Here is a 26,874-nt window from a genome sequence, read left to right as displayed (position 1 = left end):
TATTCCATAATACTTCTATAAGTTTTTTATTACTATGTCAGCATAAAAATACTGATATGTATGTTTAAAATCGTTTCTGAATTTCTGAAGCATTTCATTCCTTCTTGTGGAGAGCTAAAGGAAAATTGTTCTCTAATTGGCACATGGGGATTTGATCAATAAGTTCTAATGTATTCTTTATGTGAGGAAGAAAATTTATTTTAGAAAATGAGTTTTATCAAGTGCCAAATGCTGCTTTTCGAAAAGAAACTAAAGATCCCCAACTGAATGCTTTAGGAAGCCAAATGGAAATCCCTGCAGCAAAGTATTCCTATCCATGGGACCCAGTTTGAGTAACACTAAATGGTATTCTTTAAAAAAAACTATGGAAAAGGAAAATAGCAAACCAGACTTGGTTTCTTCCAAAGATAATTAGTATCTTTGTGGAAACACTTTGGCTGCGATCCCTTAATCTTAAGACCTAAAAAGACAGTATTTCCTCAGCAGTAACAAATATATTTAGATACTAAAGCATGAAGTACACGCATTCACATTTTCCTTTTTCCAATGGCATAGAAATATAAAAATGAGAGGAAAGTGGCCTAAAAAAATATCAGTAATTTCAACAAGACCAGTATATATTAGATATTCTGGATTTACATATTCCAAGAGATACTGGAGAGAAATAATTCTGATGACTGAGTTAGATTCAGCTGTTAGGTTCCTGCCCCTTTGGATATGTGAGGTATGGAGGACAAAATATGAGTAAATCCATATTAGGGTTATTCCTAATAAAGTTCTTACCTAACTTCAAATGTGTTGCCATTCTTGAAGACACTTTTAGAGCTTTTCTTTGGGGGATGCTTTTAGAGCCTACGTCATATATTTTGGAATCTCCTCAGTGGTCACAAATCTTATTCCTTTTAGAGTGGATTTGTTCACTGGGAAAAGCTAGTTTGGGTATCAATGCTAGCTTTAAAAAGCAATGAGACCTGTTTTCTTATTCCTGCCCCTGAAAGCAGTTCCTAAAAGAAGAGCTCCAAAAATCTTTTGGGATGGCAACATTGAAAGGAAAAGGGAGCTTTGAAGAGGAACCTTTCTAGTATTTATTAAGCAACCAATTTGATTTCTTTGTACTTTATAACCACACTTCCTGTTTGGAGCTGCTTTACTTTCTATATGTTTTTACTCCTATTTAATTTTCTCCTCTGTTGACTCTCCTCTCTCCTCTCATGGTAATATATGTAATCTACAGCCCAGCATGACCGAGAAGAAAGGGAGTTTTTAAGTGGCTCAAGTTGATTGCTGCATCCTGGAGTATCTATTTGAAACAACAGGAAAAATAAGTTAGACCCCATAAAAGAAGGTATCCATCTGAGAAGTGGCTCTGTCTGTTGTAATGGGAAATAGTAGATCTGGGTAGAATAAGTATATTCAGTGTTTTGCATTAGGAAATGTCTCCATAGATTTACCAGCTGAATGGACCTTAGGTAAATCACTTAATCTCTCTTATTCCAGTTCCTTATTTATAAAACAGTAATAACAATTATTGCACTACCTAGAGGTTTGTAGATGGCTCAGTGGATAAAACACTGGGCCTGGACTCAGGATGACCTGAGTTCAAATCCAGCCTCAAATACTGACTTTGTGATCCTCTGTAAAATCACTGAACTTCCATTTGCCTGAGTTTCCTCAGCTATAAAATGGGGATAATAGCACCTAGCCCCGAGGGTCGATATGAGGATCAGATAGTTATAAAGTGCCTGTTCCATCACAAGTACTTACTAAATGTTTATTTCCTTCCTTCCTACTAACCTCAATAGCATTCTTTTTTTTTAAATTTTTTTCTTTTTCTTTTTAAAATTTTTTTATATTTTATATATATTTATATATTTAAATATTTGATTTTAATCTTTCAATTCCAGATTCATTCCCTTCCCCCCCTGCCACCCACCCCCACTGGGAAGACAAGCAGTTCAGTATAGGTTGTACATGTGCAGCTAATGCAAAACAATAACATAGTAGATATATTGTAAAAGACTGACTATATTTCCCTCCCTCCTATCCCACCTCCCACTTGTTCTATTCTCTACTTTGATCCTGTCCCTTTTCAAAAGTGGGTGCTTCCAACTTCCCTCCCCCCAAGCCTGCCCTCCCTTCCATCATTCCCCCTCTCATCCCCTTCCCCCCCTATTCTCCTGGAGGGTAAGATCCCCTATTTAGTGTGTATTTCAAATAGCATTCTTAATTACTCTATAAATCTGAGTTAACCTTCACCTCATGTAAAATGGAGGGATTGAATGGGATGATTTCTAAGGTCTCTTCTGGTTCTTATCCTGTAGTTTATTCACATTCCTCTATAAGCTTCCTCTGATATGACAGAAAAGCTATTGTGAGTCCTTGAAACTCTTCTATTGGGGACTAGCTCTGCTGCACATGCCAGACGTGCTGCCTGAACACCAGAGCAAATGGAAGTTCAGAAGGCTTCCCCACCAGTTTGCTGTAAAGTGATTTTTTTCTGCCATAGAAGCTGTAGAGAGCCATCAGCTGCCCTCTCCACAGGTAACGGTTCTGCAGTACCATGAACCCACACATCCTTGAAGTACTGAAATAAACACTCCTCATGCCAGAGAGTAAAAAAAACCTGTTTTCCTGATGTGGTGGTTTGGTTTGAGGCAGGTAGTGCTACTGTTCCTTCTTTGCATTTAGTGCTGTAGGCTACAGAAGTTCAGCCTCTCTTTAGCACTGATAATAAAAGTTCTTTTAATTCTTCTCACTGTCTTACTTTGAGGTTTTTGGCCATTTGCAGCCTTGCTCCTTAGTCCTTGCCAAGGATGCCCATCCTTCTTCATTTCAGAAGCCTAGGAATGTAGTCAGTGCTCTTTGAAGGCTCTGACCAGTTTAGAAGGATTGGTCCCACGGTCTCCCCCATTTTGTTTTTCTTCCTTGTGCCATTCTTTTTTTTTTTTTAAGCTATAACTGTATTCATGGTTCATTGATGGTTATCTCTGTTCAGAAGTTTTGCTGAATTTTTCTCTCAGAATTTTCAGTTCTGTATAAAGGGATACAGGTCCTTTCAGAAAGTTTTTAGCAAACTATCTGAGATCGTGTGTGAGTTGAAGCTATTGTTAGTAGGAACCAATTGTTAACCAAGTAAAGAAGTACTATATATAATAAAGTTCCATATAAATGTAGCTAAATCTTTTGTGGGGCAATAGGGGGAGGGATACATGAAAATACCAACTTTTGCTTGGATTTAAAGAAAAAAAAAGGCATGGTGGGGAAGTGGGCAGAATTTTCTAAGCAGCAAAACTTCCTTTACAGATTCTTTTCCTTTCTCTATTTCCTCTTTAGTAGAGAAAGAAAGTAGAAATTCCAAGGGACAGGATGGTCTTTCGTGTGATTAATTTGAACATTATGGTATAGTTGAAAAAAAAACCCTCCAAACTTACAATCAGGAGAGACTTGGATTCAAATCTTACCTTTAAAATTAAAAATACTTTTTGATTATGGGGAAGTTGTTCCTGGTCTGTTAAATGAGAATAACATTACTTATGTTAAATACCTCACAGGCTAATAAAGATGAAATAATACAAAAAAAAAAAGATGAAATAAGATAATATATGTAAAGCTCTTTGTAAACCTTAAAATGCATCATAAATGCTGGGTATTCTTATTATTTTTTGACAACCTTGATATGGCGCTTAGACCTCTGTGACTCCTAGAGAAAAGTTAGCCAGACACAGAGAAATATGAAACTTTTGGTGCACTTAAAGTCTTGAAATCTTGAGGATAAAGTGCTAAGAGGAGCATTTGACTCCCAAATTTATATTCAAGATGAATTGATAGGGAAAAGATAAGGATTAGGGAGGAAGGTTTCAAAATAAATAAGTATTTTTTAAGGCTTCCTCTAAAAGAATTTTCTTCTTTACTAGTTAATGCTACATTTAGTTACTTGAATAAAGAAAGAACTTTATAAATAGAGAACTCTTTTAAACTTATGTTATTTTTGTTTTTCATCTTTGTTGCTTTTTGGATTAGAACAGTGATTTCTTCAACGTAAAGAGCTGCTAGTGAGGGACTTCCCCTATCAGTATAGAGCATCATCTTCTCTGAAACTTAAGAGAGTTGCCTGTTGACACTTAGAGGCTATGTGATTTATGTGAAGCTAGTATATATCAAAGGCATGACTTGGATCCAGATGTTGCTGACTCTGGGGCCAACTCCCAACCCACTATGGTCTATACCATTCCACCTCCACCTCTCTTCTTTAAAAGGTTAATGTCTTGAAAAATACTGTCCATCCCCAGAGAAAGAACTGATGGTGTCTGAATGCAGATCAAAGCATACTTTTTTTTCAGCTTTCTTTATTTTTTTTGTTTTTTTTTGTTTGTTTCTTTTGGTCCATATTTTCTTTTAAAAAATGACTAATATGGAAATGTTTTGGATGACCACACATGTATAACTTATATCAAATTACTTGCCTTCTCAGTGAAGCAGGCAGGGAGGGAAGGAGAGAATTTGGAACTCAAAATTTTAAAAACAAGTATTAAAAATAGTTTTTACATGTAATTGGGGAAAAATAAAATACTAAGTAAATTTAAAAATTAAAAAAGAGAAAAAAATAAAAAGTGAATATCTTTACTTAGTTAAATAGATCTAGGTCTTATCCCTTTATTGCTCAGACGTTTTTGCTGTGGCACGCTACTACCACCTGGTGACATAATACCTAAAATTACATGTTGAGTTAGTTTTCATGATACAGCTTAAACAATTAAAACAGCCTGTATCCTATGGTAAATAAATAGTTGGCGAACGAAACACTCACATCCATTGTCCAAACTCTGTAAATCTTAACTTTTCCCACACAATAACTAGATATCTACTCAGTCATACCAAAATTGAGATAATGACCAACACGGGAAATTGTAGCAAATGTCCTTAAGAAACTAATTTCCAATAGTCTTATTAGAGTGCCTGGGACATAGAAGAAGCATTTAATAAATACTTGACTGATTGATACTATGTAAACTTTTGGAAATGAGAGAGAGAAGAAGGAAGAAGATGATACACCCTTGAACATTCACAGACAAAAAATATCCATTCACTTTTCCTTCCAGATTGCTTTTGCCCAGAAGTCAACTACTGTGAAGTAAAATACCGTATTTGTTTGGGGGCTTGGGTGCTATCATTTCAGTTCCTCAGTCTTATAGCCTATACCACTGAACACAGCATTTTTTTAATGGCCCCCGCCCACAATAATCTAAATCCATTCTTGTGTTTGATCTACAGTCAGATAAATGGACCGCCAAACCTTCCATGCGTGACATGAACCAAACAATAATACTGTCGCCTTTTTTGCTGATAAATAGGGTCTCTTCTTTCATGCGGAATTTCTGCTAATAATAAAAGGCAATACATGGCAGACTTCTAGTTGTAAATAACCAAATATTTCTTATGTGTGCCTCACAGTGAAACCACAAAACTAACTCACAGTCTTTCCATTTATAGCTTGACTGGTCAAGTGTGCCTTTCAATCAGTAAAATTGGCCTCATCAGAAAAATATCACTATTAGCAAAATATGAATTGCTAAATGTGCAAAAAAAAAACAAACTACCAAACTAGTCAACTGTATAATTTCACTATATTCAGCTGCATAACATTACCCTGTATACTTTGAATTTCAAATTCTTTATTTAACCCATTTGCAACGTATTCCTAAAGAAATATAGTTGTCTTGAAAGTCCAGGTTGACACCCATCAAAGGCACATTCCAGGATAAGGGTATACAGAACTCTCAGTTCTGTCTTTCAGTGAATCTTTATCTTGATATCATCTAAATAATTCCTTGTCAAATACCAGAAGTAAATATTAGTTTTCTCTCGCTTGCATTTCTGTGACTTCTTTGAAACTTTATGGCACCGACTGTAGCTGTAAGTGTGCCTGTGGCTCCTGCCTCCTCCCCCAAAAGACCAATATGGGATCATGATGCATGAAGCACAGAAATAACACTCCTCTCTCATTGTCAAGAAGCTGATAATGTGGTAAGTTTCAAAGGCAGCAACTCAGTCACTTACTCTAAAAATCCTGCTGTCTTTGTCTGTCAACAGAGCAGAGACTGCTTGAAGCTGGGCCCGCCTGCTGAGGGAGAAGTTGTTCAAGTGAAGTGGCCTGACGGAAAACTCTATGGAGCCAAATACCTGGGTACCAATGTGGCTCATTTGTATCAGGTGGGTGAGTTCTCTGTGTGCACCAGGGTGGGGCTGCCTTGTCCTAGAATCACCTGCAGAGATCAAGTGCGGTCCAGGGTGCTGATGAGAACACCACTGACAATGCAGTTAGCAAATGGCTGACGGTGAGAAGCCGTGCTAGCGTTTTGTCATCTGGCGCCAACGTGCCAAATAAGATGTGATTTTTCCTTCTGGTATTGAGAAACACCAGTGAAAGTTTAAGGGAAGGTGTGAGGTAATAGAAAGCAGCACTTTTCTCATAACTATTCTGGGAGACAGGCATTATTGTCCCTGTTTTGTAGGTGAAGAGACGGAGAGTCAGAGAGGTCAGGTGACTTGCCCAAAGTCACATCACCAGTAAGTGCTGACACTAGAGCCCTGGTCTTTCTTGACTCCGGCTCCAGCATTTTTTCCACTCTATTGCTGGACCACTTACTATGAAGTTGTCCATAATGCAGAAAGCCAGGTTGATTTAAGTTGCCGTAACTCAAAGCAACACTGTGTATTGGAAGGTGGGTTGGAGGACCTAGATTTGAATCCTGGTCCTGCTACTTACTACCTGTATTACCTGGGGAAAATCTCTCATCTTCTCTGATCCTTAGTTTGCTCATGTAAAAATTATGCCATTGGATTGGATAGATTTCTAAAGTTAAACCGATGCTCTTATGTGTGAATTATGGTAACTTCCTATGTTACAGACATCAAATCCAATAAATGTAACCTGTGGCCTTGGGTCCCCAAAGGTCTGAGCTCATATAAATGATTTCTGATTTTGAAAGTCTCCCTCAAAAGGTCATACTGTCTTTAGCTTATTATTGTCTTCATCTCCATCTATTGTTTACTCTGGAAAATCTCTGAATATATATGTAGCTGTGTATAGCTTGTGTCTAGGTTTCCATAGATTTGGGTAACAAGAGTCCTCATCTCCTGTACAATCATGCAAGGTAAGAAACGGCATCAGAACTGCCTTTATTCCATCCTATATAAAATTCAGAAGATGCAGAGGACATAAAGAAGTTCATAAACAAATGTAGACAGAATATAAATGGGCTATCAAAAGCCCTTAAATGAACATGATTCTCCTTTTCCTTTGGCTCCTACTTTTTCACCAAGACATAAAGGCAATAGGCTAGGGCCCTAAAGACTCTTCTACCCTGTATTTTGAACTTCCTTTGGCAGAAGATTCAAGGTGGGGGATACAAGGGGAGCTTCTGACAGTCTAGTGAATCCCTGTATACCATATGATATTGCCCACTTCTCCCTGTCTCCTACCAACTAATCATACCACCCCTGTGATCTGGACTTCCCCCATAAGGCATAGACATTTTCAGACACCCAGACAGGAATCCCCTTGCCAGTGGAATTTTTGTTATCTCAGTAACTCATAGTAATAGGAATAAACAAAGCACAGGTCTTCTGCTCCCTTTTATTATGGCTGTAGTCCCTTACTACTCCTTTATTTGTCTGGGCAATGAGGCTAATCCTCTGTAACAGCAAGCACCTTAACATCCCCTGGGTGGCTGCTAGCACAGGTTCTTTGATCTGCTTGTCTAAAGGAAAGCAACTCAAAAAGGGTTAACAATCTTACTTTAATCAAACATATATACATCATTCACTTAGTTTAGGGGAAAAAATAAGTACCCTGAACTTCAAAAAATACAAACAGACAAAAAATACAGACAGAGAAAATAACACAATTCTGGGCACCAATGTAGCCAGGACTTCTAGCTGTCTGACCATTACATACATACACAGTTAATTACCAGAGAGAAAAGCACCAAAATCTGGGTTTTCAAAGTGGGGGGAGTGGGGCCTCAACAGCTATCCAGATTCTCCTCTGGCCAAATCACACAACTCTTGCCATAAGTTAGCCCCAAAGTAAACCTCACCTCGAGAGAGAGAGTGAGTGAGTGTGTGTGCGTGTGTGCGTGTGTGTGTGTGTGTGTGTGTGTATCCTTCTTCAGGGTCAAGAGCCTTCCTAAAAAACATGCCTCCCCTAATCAAGCTTCTCTTGTTGGGCTTCAAGTAAGGCCCATTAAGGGGCAGGGAAGATCTTTAAATTCCCTCACCATTATATCTTCTTCTCTCTTTAAGAGGCACATTACTTAAGTAAAACTTTCTCTTTTTTAAAGGCCAGATCTCTGACCTATTGAACTTAGGGTAACTCTTAAGGCAATCCTCAATTTTTAGGCTATTCAGAAAGTCTCCCTCACTGACTCGATGGTGAGGTGTCAGGATTAAACTACTAAGGAATTTCTCATCCTCCAACTAAGAATGATGGAATGATACTGTGTGGGACACCTTGGGCAAGCTTTTATGTGCTTCTTCAAGATAATACCATTACTGGAACTGAGAAAGCCCATTCTCCTGTCTCTGGTTACAAAACCCGTGTGGTCTCACACGTTTTCATGTGCTTCTATACCAGGGAGGTAAAAGGTACCTAGGGTTGGGGAAGGGGAATAGATCTTTCCCCTCCTTACTTCTATACTCTCTCTCTCTGTCTCTCTCTCCCACACACACACACACACGACTAGTGTCACAACTACTAGTATTATAGTATTATACTTTGGATGAAGGGCAGAATGGAAAAGTTTAAAAAAATAATCCTCCCCCCCCCAAAAAAAAAATTCTTTGCTCACTTTTAAAGGCCAATACAAAAGGTAGCTCATCCTAGAAGATTCATTTCTCCCAAAGGTCTGAATCTATGATCTGTCTACTACATAGCATACATACACATAGAAGTAACATGAGGGAGCTTTATGTCACACTCAGTAAAATAACCTTGCTTCTGAAAGAAAATAATCCAGCATGAAAAAGTCAGTTTACAAGTATTCAAGTACTATGGAATGTTCAGTAAAACAAAAAAGGGAAAGAGTTATTATTCTTAGTCTAAGGAGTAGCATGAAAATAGGGAGATTTAAGCAAAGAATGAAAAAAGCTTGAAGTTCCAGACCTGTTAACTTAAAAACCAGTTTGAGAATGATAAGGCTGCTTCTATCAGTGAGGATATTGTGTCAAGACTGATAAGGGGTAAAAGCTTAAGTGGAAAAGTGGGTTATACAGGACTGCATGTGGCACTGGAGCAGAGTGCTAGATACAGTCAGTCATTAATGATGTTTGGAGAAGTTGGGGGAAAAAATTGAAATAAGTTTTTTCTTGGTTTAATGGAAGACAAACTGAAAGGAAAGTCTTATTCCACTGAGAATAATCATCTAAGCAGATGGTGTTTAGGAGAAATGATCATTTGGGGAGGTGGCAATGAAGAGGTGAGTAGAGAGGAGCAGGAAGGAGGGAAGGCCTCTTTTCAGCAGGGCAGAGAGAGTGTTCAGGCTGCAGAACCATGATTCTTCTTTTAAAGGTAATGGCTCCGAGACTTCAGAGCCAGAAGAAAATCATAGGGTAAGAGGCCAAAGTTACATTTGAAGAACAAGGTAACTGCATGTTCGGCTCCACATAAGAGTATATCACTGGGGGGTGGAGAGCTACAGGGGAATGCTCAAAATTTGTCCTTCTATGAGATCCATTTTTGAATTTTGCAACTTGCTTTTTATTTTCTACATTGTGCTATAGCATAGAATAATGTATTTTAAATTTGGCATGGGAAGTTTGGATGTGTTAAAATGCACACACTTGAGTGCAGTAAGGTTTCCTGTGTGTTACTGACTTCATTCAGTCTTTGCCTTAAACCTCAAGTAAAGGAAATGGTATTTAGAGACTTGATAAGAATGTGCAATAATAAGTACTGTTATAATTGATAGTTAACAGTTCACATTTCCATAGTACTTCTGAATTAAAGTTACTATCAACTTTCCTCATAATAACCCCATGAAATAGAAACTGAAAATATTTTATAGGAAAAAAATTGAGTCTCAAGGAGTTTAGGTGACTAGTCCAAGATCACATGTTTACTCAGGTTTTATGATTGTCCAAGTTCATTGTTCTTTTCAGTATATTAAGCTACCATTCCATTACTTGATTTAAAGAAAACTCGGGTGCATTAAATATTTCAAAGAGGTCAGAGGATTGCAAAAATTCAAAGAGCTAATCCTTTCTCTTAAGAGAATTATTAAATTATTAAACAGCAGGAAAAAAAAGGAATGAGTACTCAACTTTAATTGTACAGTAAATGCAAAAATGAAAGTTATTATTCCAAAGAACATACCATTAACTATTCTGCACAAATTGCTCCATCTCCCATTTCTGTGCTTTCACCCCTACTGGACTGCTTTCCCTGGAAAACACTGCCTTCTCAACCCTACCTGTTAGAATTCCTGGTTTCTTTCAAGACCCAGTTCGAGTACCACCTTCAACATGAAAATATATAGCCATCTTTCTGACTAGGTTCATCACCGACTATGATGATAGATATCATTTGTTTGCTACATTACAATAGGCAATATTAGACAATGAATGAGTTGCTTCAATATCTAGATGAATTTGTGATCTCTTCATTGTGGTTACTCGTCCACAAATGCAGATCAACCATACAATCAGTCACCAAACATTTTAAAAATACATGTATGCTAAACACAGTGCTAGGCAGGTGCCAGGGATACATCATCACAAAAGGTGGAGTACCAAATCCTTCCCAGTGCCTGCCTCTGTGGAGGGCAGAAATTGGATTCACTCTACTTGGCATCTGCTTACTTAGTATGTTTTTTTCAGCTCCAAGGAACAGGAGGCTCACATGATGGTGTCTTCTCCCCCTGCCTTTTCATGCCTCCTTTTATGTGTCATCTCCCCTCTTTAGACTGTAAGTTCCTTGAGGGCAGGGACTTCCTTTCTAGCATTTAGCATAGTGTCTTGCACATAGTAGGCATTTAATAAATGTTTGTTGGATTGGATTTCTTAATAGGCTGCAATTTACATGCATGTGCCTCTCCATTGCTTTGTGGATCACCTATAGTTTGACTCATTGGAGACTGGTATTTCATGTTCTTAGCCCATGTTAGAATCATTGTGAGAAATCTGGTTGTTTTAAAAATTGACTTTTGCCACAAGGGGCAGCCTGGAGTTGTTTAAAGTGCTGCGCAGTTTCCCAAATGTAGCCTCTCTTGATCTCCTCTTATCCAAGTTTGGGCCCAACTAATCATCCACCTGAAACACATGTCATGTATATATATATATAATACTGGCCTAGTTTAGGAGACTGTACATCTAGCTGATATTGCAATTTGGGGATTAGGTATTTTTCGTCCACTTTGTTTTTCTAGTGTGAATGATTGAGCTGAACTTTTTAAAATAACTAGGGGTTTCATTGAGGAGCCATCCTAGCTATTAAGGAATCAGTGCCATCTGAAAATGATATTTGGAGAACCTCAGCATTGATGGGAAATAACTTTTATGTTTAGACATTTGGCACTTTGGGTGATTATCTTAATCTCTTATGCATTAGATTGATTCTGAGCAGATCATTAGACAAATTTCTCTTTATGGTAGCAGCTATCATAAAATCTTGTATTACTCTAATATTTCCATAGAAGATTTTTTGGTTTAATGAGAGCATTTAAGGTTGCCTTTTGTTTCACAGATTCAGATCCTATATATTAAATCAACAGACAGTAGACAGAATGGGATCAATCAATAAGTAAACATTTGTTACAAGTATACCAGGCACTGTGCTAAGCACCAGAGATAAAAGAACAAAGGAAACAGTTCTTGTTTTTCAAGAACTTACTTATTAGGAAGAGTATGTCTACATATAAGCACATACAAAACAAATACAGAGTAAGTATAAGGTCATTTGGCAGGGGCTATTAGCCACCAGGGGAGTCAGACAAGGTCTCATGTTGGAGCTAACACTCTAGCTAAGCTTTTTAGGAAACTAGTGATTCTAGGAGGTAGAGGTCAATTGAGAGCACTTTCCAGGTTTGGTGGGTAAAGGAAAAGGCACAGAGAGAGGAGATGGGATGTGGTATATAGAGAACAGCAAAAAGACAGTGTGTTTAGATGTTAGAGTGAATGAAAGGGGGTGTGTATGTGTGTGTGTGTGTGTGTGTATGTGTGTGTGTGTGTGTGTGTATGTGTGTGTGTACACACTACAAAGCTGCTATATATGCTACAGAGCTAGGCTGGAGCCAGGTTGGAAAGAGCTTTAAATGACCAACAGAAGTCACTCCTCCTTCCTACTATTACCTTATTACATTAACGTGTATATGTCTCACTTGATAGAATCAGAATGTAAGCTTCTTGTAGGCACTTACTTAAAAACAAAGAAAAATTATTCCTAGTGCCTTACACTTAGTAAGTGCTTAATAAATATTTATTTCTTGATTGATCCTAGAGTTGGTAGGGAGTCACTGGAGCTTATTGAGCAAGTGAGTGACTTGGGGGTCTTCTAATCTCTACACTGCTGATAGTTATGTGATCTGTTAAAACCTACCTGCTCTCATTTCATTTTCAAGGATACATGCATAAACCATTCTCTTATGTTAGAGAATTGAAAACTCTTAAAATGAGTAGGTTGTATATATAAGACCAGTAATCAGCATCATGATATTCCGCTAGGATTTATGATGATACATCAGAAGTGCCTTTGTGGGTATACTGATAGTTTTAAGACTAAATCAGTCAATAAAATATATTTTTTATTAAATCTCTACTTTGGGCAAAGCCTGGGGTAGCCACACTATTTAGATGGAATACATTCTCTGCCTTCATGGAGTTTATGGTCTAATAACAAAAATTACCATTCCTACAAAAGTTGTTTTAAATGACACAGATATCTCATCCTGTTATTATCTTGGATTTTTTTTTCACCTATTCATTCTTACCATTGAATGATCAAATGGGTTTATAGTTAATAACTCACTTTTTTTTAATTCATAAAAAGACCTTTGAAAAATTTAACACTTTAAATGAGGTTTCTCTTAATGTTTTTAAACTTTTTTTCAAATTTCCTTTTTTAAATTTCTTTTCACTTCAATAGATTGTCTGCCATTTTGAGAATGGAGTGGTCTAACTATGCCAATTTTTTAATACAGATTTTAATCAATATGTTATTTTAGATAGTTTTCCACATTATAGCAAATTGATCTGTAATATATGCACATTTCATGGTGGAGAGAGTGGATATGAAATGGCACAAAGAATGTGGCAAGACCATTCCAAAATTATTGAATGTTATCTGTTTAGCATTTGAAGATGGAAAAAAAAATGCCTCACCATTAAAGAAATGTTTAAACAAGAATATCCCAGTTTTAATAATTTACTTTTTAGGTTTTGAAATCTCTTAATGATCCAAAACAGAAGAAAGTTCCAGTCATTTTGTTAGTCAGTGCTTATTAAATAATTTAATTTGATCAAATTGAATAACTAGATTTTATATGAGAGTTAAATGAACTACTATGCTGAAGGAAACAAAAAAGCTTTTGGGGGAATTTATTTTAGTATTTTATTTTTCCCCAGTTACATATAAAAATAATTCTTAACATTGGTTTTTAAAACTCTGAGTTCCAAATTCTCTCCCTTCCTCCCTCCCTATCCCACTCCCCACTGAGAAGGCAAGCAATTCGATATAAGTTACACATGTGTAGTCATACAAAACTTTTCCATATTAGTCATGTTGTGAAAGAAAACATAAGACAAAAAAAAACTTCAAGAAAAAATAAGGTAAGAAAAAAAAATTTGTTTCAATCTGTATTCAGACACCATCAGTTTTTCCTCTGGGGATAGATAGCATTTTTCATCATAAGTCCTTCAGAGTTGTCTTAAATCAATGTATTGCTGAGAAGAGCTAAGTCATTCACAGCTGATCATCGTACAATATGGCTGTTACTTTGTACACAGTACATTTCACTTTGCATCAGCTCATGTAAGTCTTTCAGGTTTTTCTGAAAGCATCCTGATTGTTACTTCTTACAGCACAATAATATTACATCATAATTGCATACCACACTTCATTCAAGTATTCCCCAATTGATGGGCATCCCTCAATTTTCCAATTCTTTCCCACCAGAAAAGAGCTGCTATAAATATTTTGCTATAAATAAATATAATACATATGGTTCCTTTTCCTTTTTGGAAAACAAAAAATTTTTAAAGTGAAAACAAACGCCACTTATTTATGTGAAATGGCTTACAATCCCCAACCTAGGAAGACCACATTATCATACTTAAGACAATATATGGATAGCATGAACTGTAACTATTTGTTATATATTTTCCAGAAGGTTTATTCAAGTTGTGGCATATTTTAAGTTGTATTTAAGGGGTATCTGTACTAAATAAATTCATTTTTTATTTATGATGACAAGAGACCTTAATTTTAATATAGTATAGATGTCAGGAAATATTTAATTCATATAAATGATGTTTTTAACGGGGGAGGAAGATCAGTAGTTTTTGAAAAGACATACTTATTTCAAAGATGGATTATTTTAAGATTCACAGAGTGAGAGTTGGAAAGCCCCTCAGAGGCCATCTAATCCAACCTATACTTGGCCAAGAGTCCATTCTAGTTGTAGTAGTCATGTAGCCTTTCCTAGAAGGCCTCCAGTGATGAGGAAGCCCCTACCTGCTGAGAAAGTTCATTCCACTTTGGGACTGCTCAAATGGTCAGCAACGTCAAATGTAAATATGCTGCTCTGACACTTCTGACTACTTGGTTTTTGTCCCCGTGGCCCAAACAGATTAAATCTTATCTTCTTTCACATGGCAGCCTTTCAAGTCCCTTCCTAAGTTTTCTCTTAGCCTGGAGAAATGCTGTCTTATCCTGGCACATTCTCCAGTCTTCTCACCATATTGACCACTTCTCTTCTGCTCTATGTCATTTCCTATAATATGATAACAAGAACTAACCTTGATAATCCACATGGGACCTGGCCAGAGCAAAGTATAGCATAATTATATTAGCTCATCATCCTCTGCCATAAGCAACAATTTACTACTTCTGATTCTGTCTTTATTCTCATTTTCTGCAAAAGGGATGAGACTGGACTAAATCCAAATTGTGATGAACATTTTTAAGAAAATGCATCAGATCCAATGTAACTGGTATTTACTCCATTGTCATTTCTCTCTGCAATGGCCTTCTATAACCTTGAAATGTGGTATGTTAAAATTAATTTCTGCCCTCAGTAAATTGGAAACAGTGTAAAAGCATCTCCATTTTAGATGATGTTCATTCATTCATTTAGCAAATTACATACAGTCTGGTTTATAGATGATGATAAGATACTTTAGATTATTCCCAGCCTTTTAGATAGAGCTTGGCTAACATGAGGTTGGAAGCTAAAATTTTAATGTGGCTGTAATTGAAATAAGAATTTGGTTTACGTGGATTTTTATATACTGTGATATACATTATTTTTTTCCTTCTGAAAGTAAAACGGCCCTCCCTTTTATGCTATCATAGTTTATAAAATAAATAAATGATCCAGATGGGCCGACCAGCCTGTTTGCAACAAATCTGATTGCTAAATTTTCTATAATCATGTATTCCATGAAATAATTTGAGCTGCAACTACTTTTCACCTTTGTTTTTGCTTTAGGGAATGCAATTTTCATATCTCCTCTCAAGAGCCTAATTTTCAAGAATTTTGGTATGAATGAATTTTTGTTAGGACCTAGGTAAAGTCAGCTAAGAAGATAGCAATTTCTACTTCCTGTGCCATGTTCGTTGGTGCCTGTTTTCTTTCTTTCTTTGTTCCTTCCTTCCTTCCTCTTTTCTAGTGTCCTTCCTGTGAATTGTAACTGTCGGTTTTTTGTTAGGTTGAATTTGAAGATGGATCCCAGATTGCAATGAAGAGAGAGGATATCTACACTTTAGACGAAGAGTTGCCCAAAAGAGTGAAAGCTCGATTTGTAAGTGCTAGAAATTGTCCAGTGTAGCCACTTGTGTTCATTCTCCCCCTTCATTTCCTACACTCACTACTAAGAATTCCTGACACTGATGAAATCACGGACCAAATTCTCCTCCCCTAAAAAGCTCCTATAAACTACCTTGGAGTAAAATAAAGGCTTCCTTAAACACTGAGCATTATTCAATTATTTTCTTAACTATTTGACTATCAGTTGCAAAATGATTTCCTCATTTATGAACTAAAGAGAATTCCTTTAAAAACAGTGCAGTCAGGAAAATTGAGATGAACAGTAATGCTATTCACCTTATCCAAAAACATACATCCTTGGAAACATATAGAGAATCTGCATGAGTGAAAGAAAACTTATTTGTAGAGAAGGAGGTACAAAAGAAGAAAAAAATCCACTGCCCCATTTAAGACATTATCCAACATCATTCTATCAAAAGTCTAGCAAGCTTCAATGCCTTTTAGTGTTTTAAGTCTTCTATAGCCCTTGAAAGGAATCATCCCCTTGTAGAGGCTAGAAATGATCGCCTCACTTTCTGTGTTTTGCCTTTTTTAGAACCTGTTTTAAAAACCTAGTTTATTTGATGAGAACTGTAGCAGGTGATCTCTGAAATTATTTTGCAGGCCTGTAAAAAAATCCACATTTCTATACAAGGCACAATAGCTGAATATTTTAGACTTAAAGTACCATCCGCCTTAAACCATTAAATAAGCTGTTTTCTTTTTTCTTTCTTTTTGGATGATAATTGCTTTGTTCCATAATAGATGTGACTTCAAATCCTTCAAGAACCCTTCGTAGTCAACATCATATCAAATCAGCTTCTAAGAGTTATTCAGAGCAATTAACTCACACATTCACCTTTGCACTTCTTTTCTCCTTCTCAGAGAAGAATTTCAGACCCACCCACACCAAAAAAGACAAAAACATGGCAGAGAGAATCTATGTAATGTCACATATAGCTTGGGTCACTTGTGTCACTGACCTGTTTGGATACACATTCTATGCTATATAATTGAGCAGAGTCAGAAAAGCAGACCCTTCAGAAAGAAATGGACAGGGGCTCATTGAATATCTCCAGTGGCCAAACAAATATGCTTAAATTGGGTTTAGCTCAGTTTATTGACTCACACAATTACATGTTACCATTGTTGAAAACTTTCCTTTTCCTTCTCTCTTGTATTTAACAAATGACCAGCTGGCATTATCATAATATGCTTTAGTGTGATGAGGGCCAAGATGTGTTTTTTGAGGGTGCCACACACAAAAAAATGATGATAATGATAAATTATGGACCCTAGAAGTATTACAGATAGAGTGGAAAGGGTACTGAATTTGGGATGAGAGGGCTTGAGTTCAAATTCTAGCTGTTTCCTTTCTCTCTGACCTTAGACAAGTCATTTAACCTCCCTATGCCTCAGTTCCTCATCCTAAGTTGAAGGAGTCAGACTAGATGCTTTTCAAGGTCTTCTAAGATCTAGATGTCTTCTAGCTCAAATCAGTGAGCCTGTGATCCTCTTAAAGTACTACATGGATTGTCATGCACCATAAAAGGTTAGCGGGCTATGTGGAGACACCTTCAGGTTCTGATTTCTACTCTCTCCTCTCTAACACAAGCTCATCTGAGGAGATATTTTTCACAAGAAGCAGCAGTCCACCTCAGTGATTGTGATGGGTTATTTTCTACTAACTTCAGAAACAGCCCCATTACTTTTTATTGTCTCAGAGAATTACCATAGCAACAGTACGTAATTAACTGTAGCTACTGGTAAATTGGTTTTATAATTGCATTTGAGAAACTGGCTTTTGCTGTGCCTTCACAGTGGTAACACTTTCAGAGATGTTTTATTTTCTCCTGTGATAACTCTAGCCTTTATAAAAGTGAAAGATAGTTCAGCAACAGCATTCTGCCAAATCAAAATTAAAATGCCTGCCACTGATTTGGGGAGGAGAGAAGGGAAGCCAGCCATGGAACTCTTTTGTTTGATTCTAGCATTTGCATCTTGGTAAGATTTGGCAGCTCCCACACAAGTGGATTGCTCTTTTGAAAGCCAGTTATCTTATTACATCTTATTACAGCAGGGGGTAGTTTTTAATTCCCTTTTTCGTCACTTTATTATTTAATTGCCAGCAGCGGTCCCTCAGGGGCTGCTCCAGTATTTTTGACTCTGCCAGCCCTGGCTGCATTTGAGGCCCCTAAACTGGGCATCCATCTCATTCACCTTGAACAAAGGGTCATATAATAAGCTCTTTTATGTACTTTGATATCATTAAATATAATGTCTGAGGTCATTTGAGCAAGCGGGCCTTGAAAAACATATTTAGGAGGATAAAGAAGCAAACCTAAAATGTGTTTTGTAGCCCTCAGGAAACTCCCTTGGAGCATCATGGGAAAAGCCATATAGTTCACTTAACCCTTGTGGACCTTAATTTCCTCATCTGTAAAATATGGCAGAAGCACCTTCTAGTTCTAAAATCCTGTGATCCCAATATTGAGGACTTCATTAGCATATCTTTTCTGCTGTCCCCAGGGAACTCTGACTTCCATCTGCATAAATCAGATCAATTTCCATTTCTGTGGGTGGTGTTTGCCAAAATGTCATGTTCTTTTGGGAAATGAAATCTTCAATCTGAGTAATGCCTGTTTTTAGTCCACAGCTTCTGATATGCGGTTTGAAGATACATTTTATGGAGCTGACATAATTCAAGGAGAAAAGAAGAGGCAGCGAATGTTAAGCTCCAGATTTAAAAATGAATATGTGGATGACCCCGTGTACCGCACTTTCTTAAAGAGTTCATTTCAGAAGAAGTGCCAGAAGGGTCTATAGAGTAACTAGGCCACCCAGAGAATCACAGCAATGTACACCAAGGAAGTAAAGATGTGACCATGGATGACCAGCCGTCGAAACTATGTGCTTCAGTGAGATGAGGGTCAGGATGTGTCTTTTGAGGATAATGAGTCAGACTCCTAGTTTTGGGCCACAAGAAAGTTTTAATACACACTGTGGATTTGGCACATCAATTTAAGATCATTCCCAATCTCCCTCTCACCCACAAGCAGTAATTTTGTATAATTTTGGATCAATTTTCCCAAGTGAGAGGGAATCATAGTCAATACAGACATCATCTAAAAAGAAACCCCACGCACGGAAGAACTCTGGACAGAGCCTGACTTAGGGCTTTCAGGCAGGATACTTTTGTTGGACTCTCTCTCCCCCCTCTCTTTCCCCTCCACTCCCCTAAGGGCCAGAAGTCTTTATACAGCAAGGTAGGAAGAGAGAGATTTGAATATTTTCCACAGTCAGGGAAGGACTTTAACTTGTTTGTTTTAAATGGAAGTTTTTATAAAACATTTTTAAAACAAAGGCAGCACGTCTGGTGCTGAGACATTATGCACCTGTGCTGTACTTGTAAAAAGCTATTACATTTTTTATATCACTTGCTCTTCATTGTGTCTGATGGGGACTGCGTTGTTGGCCTTTGTGAATGTTTTTTTGGCTTTTAAGGGAGAATTCTTATGAATTATCTGGGCTTTTGTTGTGTTTTGGTTTTGGTTTTTTGTATATTTAAAGAGGGAAATTTGGGGCAGTTATTTTTAAACACTTTTTTTTTTCTTAATGCTTATTCCAAATAGATATTTGTAAAATACAAGTTTCTTTCATTATGTGTTTGTAAAATTAGAGTTTAAATATATATGCTTATATGGCTAGTTTTGAACTAATATAATATGATTTTCCTTTTTAAACAGCCTGCAAATGTACTAGTGTTTAAAAATAAACAATTCCATTTTGCTCCAGCCCACTGTCCTCTGGTGTGGTTAGTTACCTCCCTGACTCTGTTCCAGTAAAAAGAAAAAAAGAATCAGTCATGGGAAGAGGTGCTAGGTTGATGGCATTAGCAACTGCCAGACCTGAGAAGGTTTTCCTTCTCTGCCACAGACCTTTTGTATCAGCATGTGATTAGGGATTTAATGTTACTTTAGAAAAAGTTAGCAAATATGTTTTCCCAAAGCACCAACCTAACCTTGGGTTTTTCCTAGCTTCTCCTTTGAAACAGGAGCACTAAATCTGAAGACCTGATCCTTGCTTATATTGGGCTTCTCCTTTGCATTAGAGGCAGCATAGTGTAGTGCATAGGGCATGGACTTGGATTCAGGAAAATGTGGGTTCCAATCCAAGCTCTGTCACCTACAATGTAGGAAAGTCACTCTCCCTCTCTGGGCCTGTTTCTGTATGTAAAATGAAGAGGTTGGGCTAGAATGCCTCCAAGAGATCCCTCTGGCTCTTAAGTCTATGATCCTGTGAACCTTGTCTGAGGTCACTCGTGTGCTGCTCAACACCACTGAAGGGTCACACAGTCACACTAACTAGGTCTACTATATATTTCTGTTAACCATGCCTATCAACTGGGCTTTTATTCTTCCATGATTGACTCTCTAGTGCACTCCCCCACAGCAGTTACTCCAAAACTTTTCTTCTCACCTAAAGCCTCCTTCCTACTCTAGAGAGATTACTTTGTCTATACTTTACTGAAAAAATAAAGGCCATTTGCTGTAAACTTCCTTTTATCTTCTTTCTACACATCCAAAGTCCTCAATAATAATCTTCCATCTTGACTCACTTTGTTCCAGTCTCTGATGAAAAGGAACTTTTGGTAAAGAGACCCTTTACTAATACTAAGCCATCTACTTGTGCCTTTGATGCCATCTCCCTGACCCTGATCTCTTTGGGAGCCTACCCCTTCAGCCATCCCTTCTTTCATTTTCAGTTTCCTTTTATATACCATTTCCTTCTCTACAGACTACTGACTTTTGGTATATATCCTCTGTCCTTTAAAAAAACAAACACCAAATGTTCATTTAATCCTATCATGCCCTCAAAGAATCCATCTAGAGCTGTAAGGTACATTAGAGGCCCTCATTTTTTCAGATGAGACTGTTGAGGCAGAGAAAAGTTAAATGATTTGCCTAAAGTCATATAATGAATCAGGGTCTTCTGATCTAAGATCCCTTGCTATTTTCATTGTATCATGTCCTTTTCATTTCTATATATCTTATTACTCAACCCCTTTCAGTTTAGCTTCTTCCCCCTCTAATCCTCTGAAGCTGTTCTCTCCAAGTTGACCAATAATTATTTAACTGCTAAATAAAATGACCTTTTCTCAATATCCTCTATATCCTTTCTACTGCTTTTGAAAGTGTTAATTTAACTACCTCTTCCTCCTCTATACTTTTTTTTTCCTTTGGCTTCTGATACCCCTCTTCCCCAGTTTTTTCTCTAACCCATCTAACCACTCCTCAGTCAGTTTTGCTAGACATAGGTCCCACCACCAAGTAGTAACTGTCCCTGTAAGACTCTGTTCTGAACGTTCTTCTCTCTATATTCTCTCTTTTAGTTATCTCATCAGCTACCATAGGTTCAGATATTATCTCTACAAAGATGACGCCCAAATCTATAATATTCATCCCTAATCGACCTTCTCAGTTACATTTCTTCATCACTAGTTAATTACTAGATGTCTCTACCTGGCTGCCCTCTAGGCATCTCAAATTCATTATGTCCAAAACAGAACACGTTTTCTTCTATTACAAACCTAGCCTTCCTCCAAACTTTCCTATTATCTTTTGAAGGTATTACCATATTTCTAATCACTCAAGTTCAGAACTTTAGTTTTTGACCCTTTAACTCCATGTTAACCCACTACATACAATTAATTAACTTCTGTCTGTTCAGACTCTAAATCATCCATTACATTGCTCCCCTTCTCTTCAAACATACAGCTATTGTTCTAGCTCTCACCTAGGGGTAATACTCATCAACTCTGTTTTCAACTATTGCAGTACCTTCTCAAATGATCTCCCTGTTTTCATATCCCCTTCACCATCCCACACAGCTTCCAGAGTTATCCTCCTAAAGCACAGTTCTAACCATGTTATTTCCCTGCTAAAGAAGTTTCATTGGTTACCTTTTGCCTCTCAGATAAAAGGCAAACTCCACAGTCTGACTCCGGCCTACCCTTTCAGACTTAGTCTACACCACTCCCTTTCAAGCATTCTTTGTTCCAGCCAAATTGGCCTGATGGTTGCTTTTTGAAATCAGTGTTCCAACTCCCCTCCATGTGTGAGATACATATCTTCCTCCCCTTTGTCTCAGACTCCTTCATTTCCTTCAAGGCTGGGCTCAGGTGCCATCTCTCAGAAAAGTCTTTCCTAATCCCCCTTAGTTGCTAGTGCTCTCTCCCACCTCCAGTTATCTTATATTTATCTTATATCTCCCAATAGAATATAAGCTCCTTGCGGGCAGGGACTGTTGGACTGTTTCATTTTTGTCTTTGTATCCCTAGTGCCTTGAATAGTGTTTTGTACATAGTAGTAACCTAAGAAATCCGTGCTGGATTGAGTTGATTTGAATGATTTTAAGTGCCAGAGGCAAGTTATTGGCAGAGACCAGATTAAAACCCAAGTTCTTATTTAGTTTGATTTAGTGGAAAGAGTATTAGATTTATTGTCAACATTTGATTCAGAACCCACTTTTGCTCCCTATGGCCGTGGTGACCCTGGTTAAATCTTTCAGCCTTTTTGGGCCTCAGTTTCTTCTCTTAGAACATGAAAGCATTGGCTTAGGTGACTTCTAAAGCCCCTTACTGTTTTAAGCCTAGTGAACTCAATCAGAACTTCTTCCCTACATGAAGTTTCCCTTTGAACAGTGCAAATGGCAGAACAATAGGGTTTTTATATTTCTGAAAAAAGACCACCACCTTTTACCATTTTATTTTTGTACCACATCAAGCTTCCCCATTCTGTCCTTTCTTTTGATTTTGATTCTCCCAGATTTTGAATAGAACCAACCTGAATCTCCCAGTTGTTTGCCAGGAAAGTAAGCCTGTGTAAGGCATTAGAGGGCTTAATCAAAATAGGATTATCCATTCTGAGCAAGTTGGCCTGTCAACAGGATTTCTGATTGGCTGCCATAGGAAGAAAATGAGCAGAGTCCAGTATAATCTTAAATACAGCTGTTTTTCATGGTCATACCTAACAAATGGTCTCCTAATTGAGTACAGCTGTATACAGAGCTAGAAAAACAGTTTTAGGAATAAATGAACTCCTTTGCTATTGAGAAACCCATCTCTTTACTTCACTGCATTCTTTGTGAAGTGGTTATTAGTTCTCAGACCAGACCGTTAAAACTTTTCACTTGTTGTATGACACCTCAATTGTAATTTTAATTTCTTGGTGTTACACTAACTGCTTTTTTTTTCTTTTTGTACCGTAAAATGGGTTGAAGTCCCTTAGCCTTAAAAAAAATTGCTTAGCTGTGACAATTCTAATGTAATTCTAATTGCAATTTCTTTCTCATGAAATTGGAGGGTTTCATAAAATCTGCCTGGTATATATAAAAACCGTTTCTTTAAGTATGTTTGAAATAAAAGCAAACTTAAATGTATCTTGTTTTCCTTCTTAGTGGATTTTTTCCCTCTCTTTACACAGCCAAACAAACATCAAAGACAGATCAATTAACAATTATGTCTCTAAATAAGTTCATAATGAGTTGCAATAATGGTTGGAATTTCAGAGATAGAAAAGACTTCCATCAGTGCTATATTAGTTCATCCTAAACTGAAAATGAATGAATGAAAACTGCAACAACAGCAACAATAAACCCACCAGGGACCATCTAATATACAAGGGATAAGTTGAGATGTGCTGGTTATGGAGCTGGGTAGAACATCAAATCCTGACTCTGCTACTTGCTTGCTCTGTGGCCTTGGGCATATCATGGCCCCAGGTTCCTTTTCTGTAAAAGGAGAATGTTGGATTAGATGGCCTCTGATTTCCCTTTGACCTCTAAATCAGTAGTCCATGAAACCTCCACTAAGGGAGAACCCACAACCTCCCCAAAAAGCCCATTCCACTTTTAAAGAGCTCTCATGAATAGAAAATGCCAAGCCCACGAGCATAGGCCTTTTTGCAGCTCCCACCCATAGCGGTTAGTCCTGTTAGCCCTGTTAGTCCCGCCTTCTGAGTGCAAAGCAAACGACTCTGCTCCCTCTCCTGCATGAAAGGAACTAGACAGTTATCATATCCCCCTGCCTTCTCTTCTCTTCATCTGGCATGAAGATTTCATGAAAATGTGAAGGCCTAAGACAGCTAACTGTGAGAATGAATGCCATTTCTGCCTGGTCCTGTCCTCTTGCTGCTGCTTTCCACTCAATCTGGCTCTGACTTAGACTGAGAACATTGACAGAGGTTAGAGCAATAATGGGAGGTGGCTTTATCCACTGTAAACTAACATTGCCACATTGTCTTGCCTTTAAGTAAAGTAGTTATAAAATGATATGATGTTGTCTTCAGGCATCTTAAATCAGCCTATAAATCCGAGTATAACTCTGAGAACCTGAGCTTAGGTATGGATAGGGCCTGCCTAGGTCCAATGGCACACCCTGCGCACCCTAGATACACACCAGTGGTCAGAAGATATTTTCATCACACAACATCAAGTTGCAAGGTTTGGGCACAGTTAGATCTTAGTGCTAAGAATTCAAAACCAAGGGACTCGAAAGATCCACATGTTCTCACACACAGTCCACCCAGCTGTCATAAAGTTTAGTCCTTGTTGACTGAAAGAATGTTTTCCAGACCCTCTGTGCAGGCATAATACTCCCAAAGCCCAGAGAGTGTTGACAGATTGGAAACATGTGCCCCTCTTTTCTAAAGGTATAGTACACCTAAAGAATAGAAACCTGAGTGAGACCATATGTTTACCTCTTTTCTCCAGGGCCCAGCCTTTAGTGAGTGGTCTAAGGCTATAGCCTTAAGTTGGCCTTTCCAGTAAAATGCTTATTAAAAATAAAATACTAGTAGCTTTAATAGCTCTCAGATACTGCACTTATTGTTCTCTGGGATGGGGATCTTCTGTGGCCTTTACTGAAAGCAGTTACTAGGGTCATATTCAGGATTAACACATCACCAGAAGCTATCACCGGGCTTGTGAAAGTAAAGCATGGTATAGTGCAGTAGTGTTAAATTCAGATAGGAAGGGATCCCTGCTAGCCACTTATTGACTTAGAAAACCATAAATTAGAATTATCTATGTTATATTTTTACTTATTTTGTTAAATATTTCTCTATTACATTTTAATGTGGTCGGGATCACACTTGGGAGTTTTGTTTGCCTTGGGCCACAAGTTTGATCCCACTGGTTTAGCAGAGAGCTTGACATGGAGTTAGGAAACATGGATTTCATACATTCATTCAAGCATTTATTAAGTGAGTCAGTAATTAATCTGTAATCATTTATTAAGTGCTTATAATAAAGACAAAAGTGAAACATTATTCTTAAGGAGCTTACTTTCTAAAGGAGGAAACAACATTTATGTGGATAGGGACTGGACCTGTGATTTTACTGCTACAGGAAACTTACATATGAAGAAAGTCCCTCTGCCAATGCAGGTAAGGGTCTTTCCCACAATTTATAGTCTTAGAGAGATGCCTTGGGAACTGAGAGGTTAAATAAGTTGCCTAGGATTATTACATACACAAGTGGGATTTGAACCCAAGTCCTACTGTTTCAGAGTCCAACTCAAACTATGACACCATAGTGCAATCCCCAAATATTCATACACATACACACTCTATATAATATATATAGAATTGATACAAGGTAGTGTGGGGAGGAGGGAAGCTAGGTAGCACAGTGGATAGAGTGCCAGACGGGCGAGTCCCTTGACCCTGTTGGCCTCAGTTTCTCATCTGCAAAATGGGCTGGAGAAGGAAATAGCAAACCACTCCATTATCTTTGCCAAGAAAATTCCAAATGGCATCACAAAGAGTTGGATACAAGGGGTGGCTAGGTGGCACAATGAATAGAGCACCAGCCCTAGAGTCAGGAGGACCTGAGTTTAAATCCGGCCTCAGACACTTAACACAAAAACTAGCTGTGTGACCTTGGGCAAGTCACTTAATCCCAAATTGCCCTCCAAAAAAAAAAGCCAAAAGAAAAGAGTTGGACACAACTGAAATGACTGAACAAAAATAACAACAAAGTGTGGAAAGGGAAACCACTAAGGGCTAGGGTAGGTGCTGGGATTTTAGGGGTGCATGTAGAAGGTAGTACTTGATCTGATGAGGCAGAGGTGAGGAAGGCGCGTGTTCCAGGAAGGGGGGGTGCCCAGTGTAATGGCACCAAGACAGGATACAGAGCTTCATCAAGCATCTATGAAGCACCAGCTGTGTATAAATTCACTGTATAAAGCACAGGTAATATAAAGAACAAAGAAAAATACAAAAATAGCCCCTGCCCTCGAGGTGCCCATCTGCTATAAGAAACAACATGCAAATAAGCAGCCATGTACCTGAGAGACAGAATGTAGAAGGAAGGCAACTTTAGAGGGGAAGACTCAGTCCTGGGTAAAGCAGCAAGTAAGCTGGTGTGGCTGCCCACTGTGTGCTACAGACAAAAATGAAACAGTCCCTGCCTTCAGGAAGCTTGTCTCTATTGGGGGAAATAGCACGAACACAAGTAATTGGTACAAAAGATGCGCAAAACAAAAAGTACTTGGTTGGGGGTGGAAGGAGGGAACGAGCATCACTTGGATAGGCTTTATGTAAGAGCTGATGCTTGAGCTGGGATTCCACAGTGTGCAGGTAAGGAGGGGGTGCATTCCAGGCAGGAGAATAGTCTCTGCTTGGCCATGGGAGATGGACAGTGGTTCCTGTACAGGAACCAGCAAGTAGGCCGGTTTGGCTGGAATACAGAGTGTGTGAAGAGTAACATACAAGTCTTAACAGGTAATGTGGAACCAGCTTCGGAAGGGCTTAATGTAGACCATCTCTCTCTCTCTCTCTCTCTCTCTCTCTCT

At 38.0% G+C, this 26,874-nt stretch overlaps 1 protein-coding gene across 7 annotated transcripts in view; it reads left to right on the top strand.

Annotated features, from left to right (window-relative positions):
• KDM4C (lysine demethylase 4C) overlaps positions 1 to 23,459 on the top strand; it is a 463,317-nt gene extending 439,858 nt beyond the window's left edge. For all 7 annotated transcript variants that reach the window (XM_069090752.1, XM_069090754.1, XM_069090755.1 and 4 more), the window contains 3 exons: positions 6,091 to 6,210; positions 15,922 to 16,014; positions 18,669 to 23,459. In XM_069090752.1, coding sequence (XP_068946853.1) covers positions 6,091 to 6,210; positions 15,922 to 16,014; positions 18,669 to 18,845 — 390 coding nt within the window. In that variant the 3' untranslated portion in view covers positions 18,846 to 23,459. The remainder of the gene's footprint in view (positions 1 to 6,090; positions 6,211 to 15,921; positions 16,015 to 18,668) is intronic.
• Positions 23,460 to 26,874: the final 3,415 nt, after the last annotated feature.

The sequence above is a fragment of the Petaurus breviceps genome, unplaced genomic scaffold, assembly GCF_028583685.1.
Source record: "Petaurus breviceps papuanus isolate PSGF00001 unplaced genomic scaffold, PetGlider_PUasm1.0 187, whole genome shotgun sequence".
NCBI classification, from domain to species: Eukaryota; Metazoa; Chordata; class Mammalia; order Diprotodontia; family Petauridae; genus Petaurus; species Petaurus breviceps.
The sequence above is the reverse complement of the archived record's forward strand: the minus strand, read 5'-3'. Positions and strand labels throughout refer to the sequence as shown.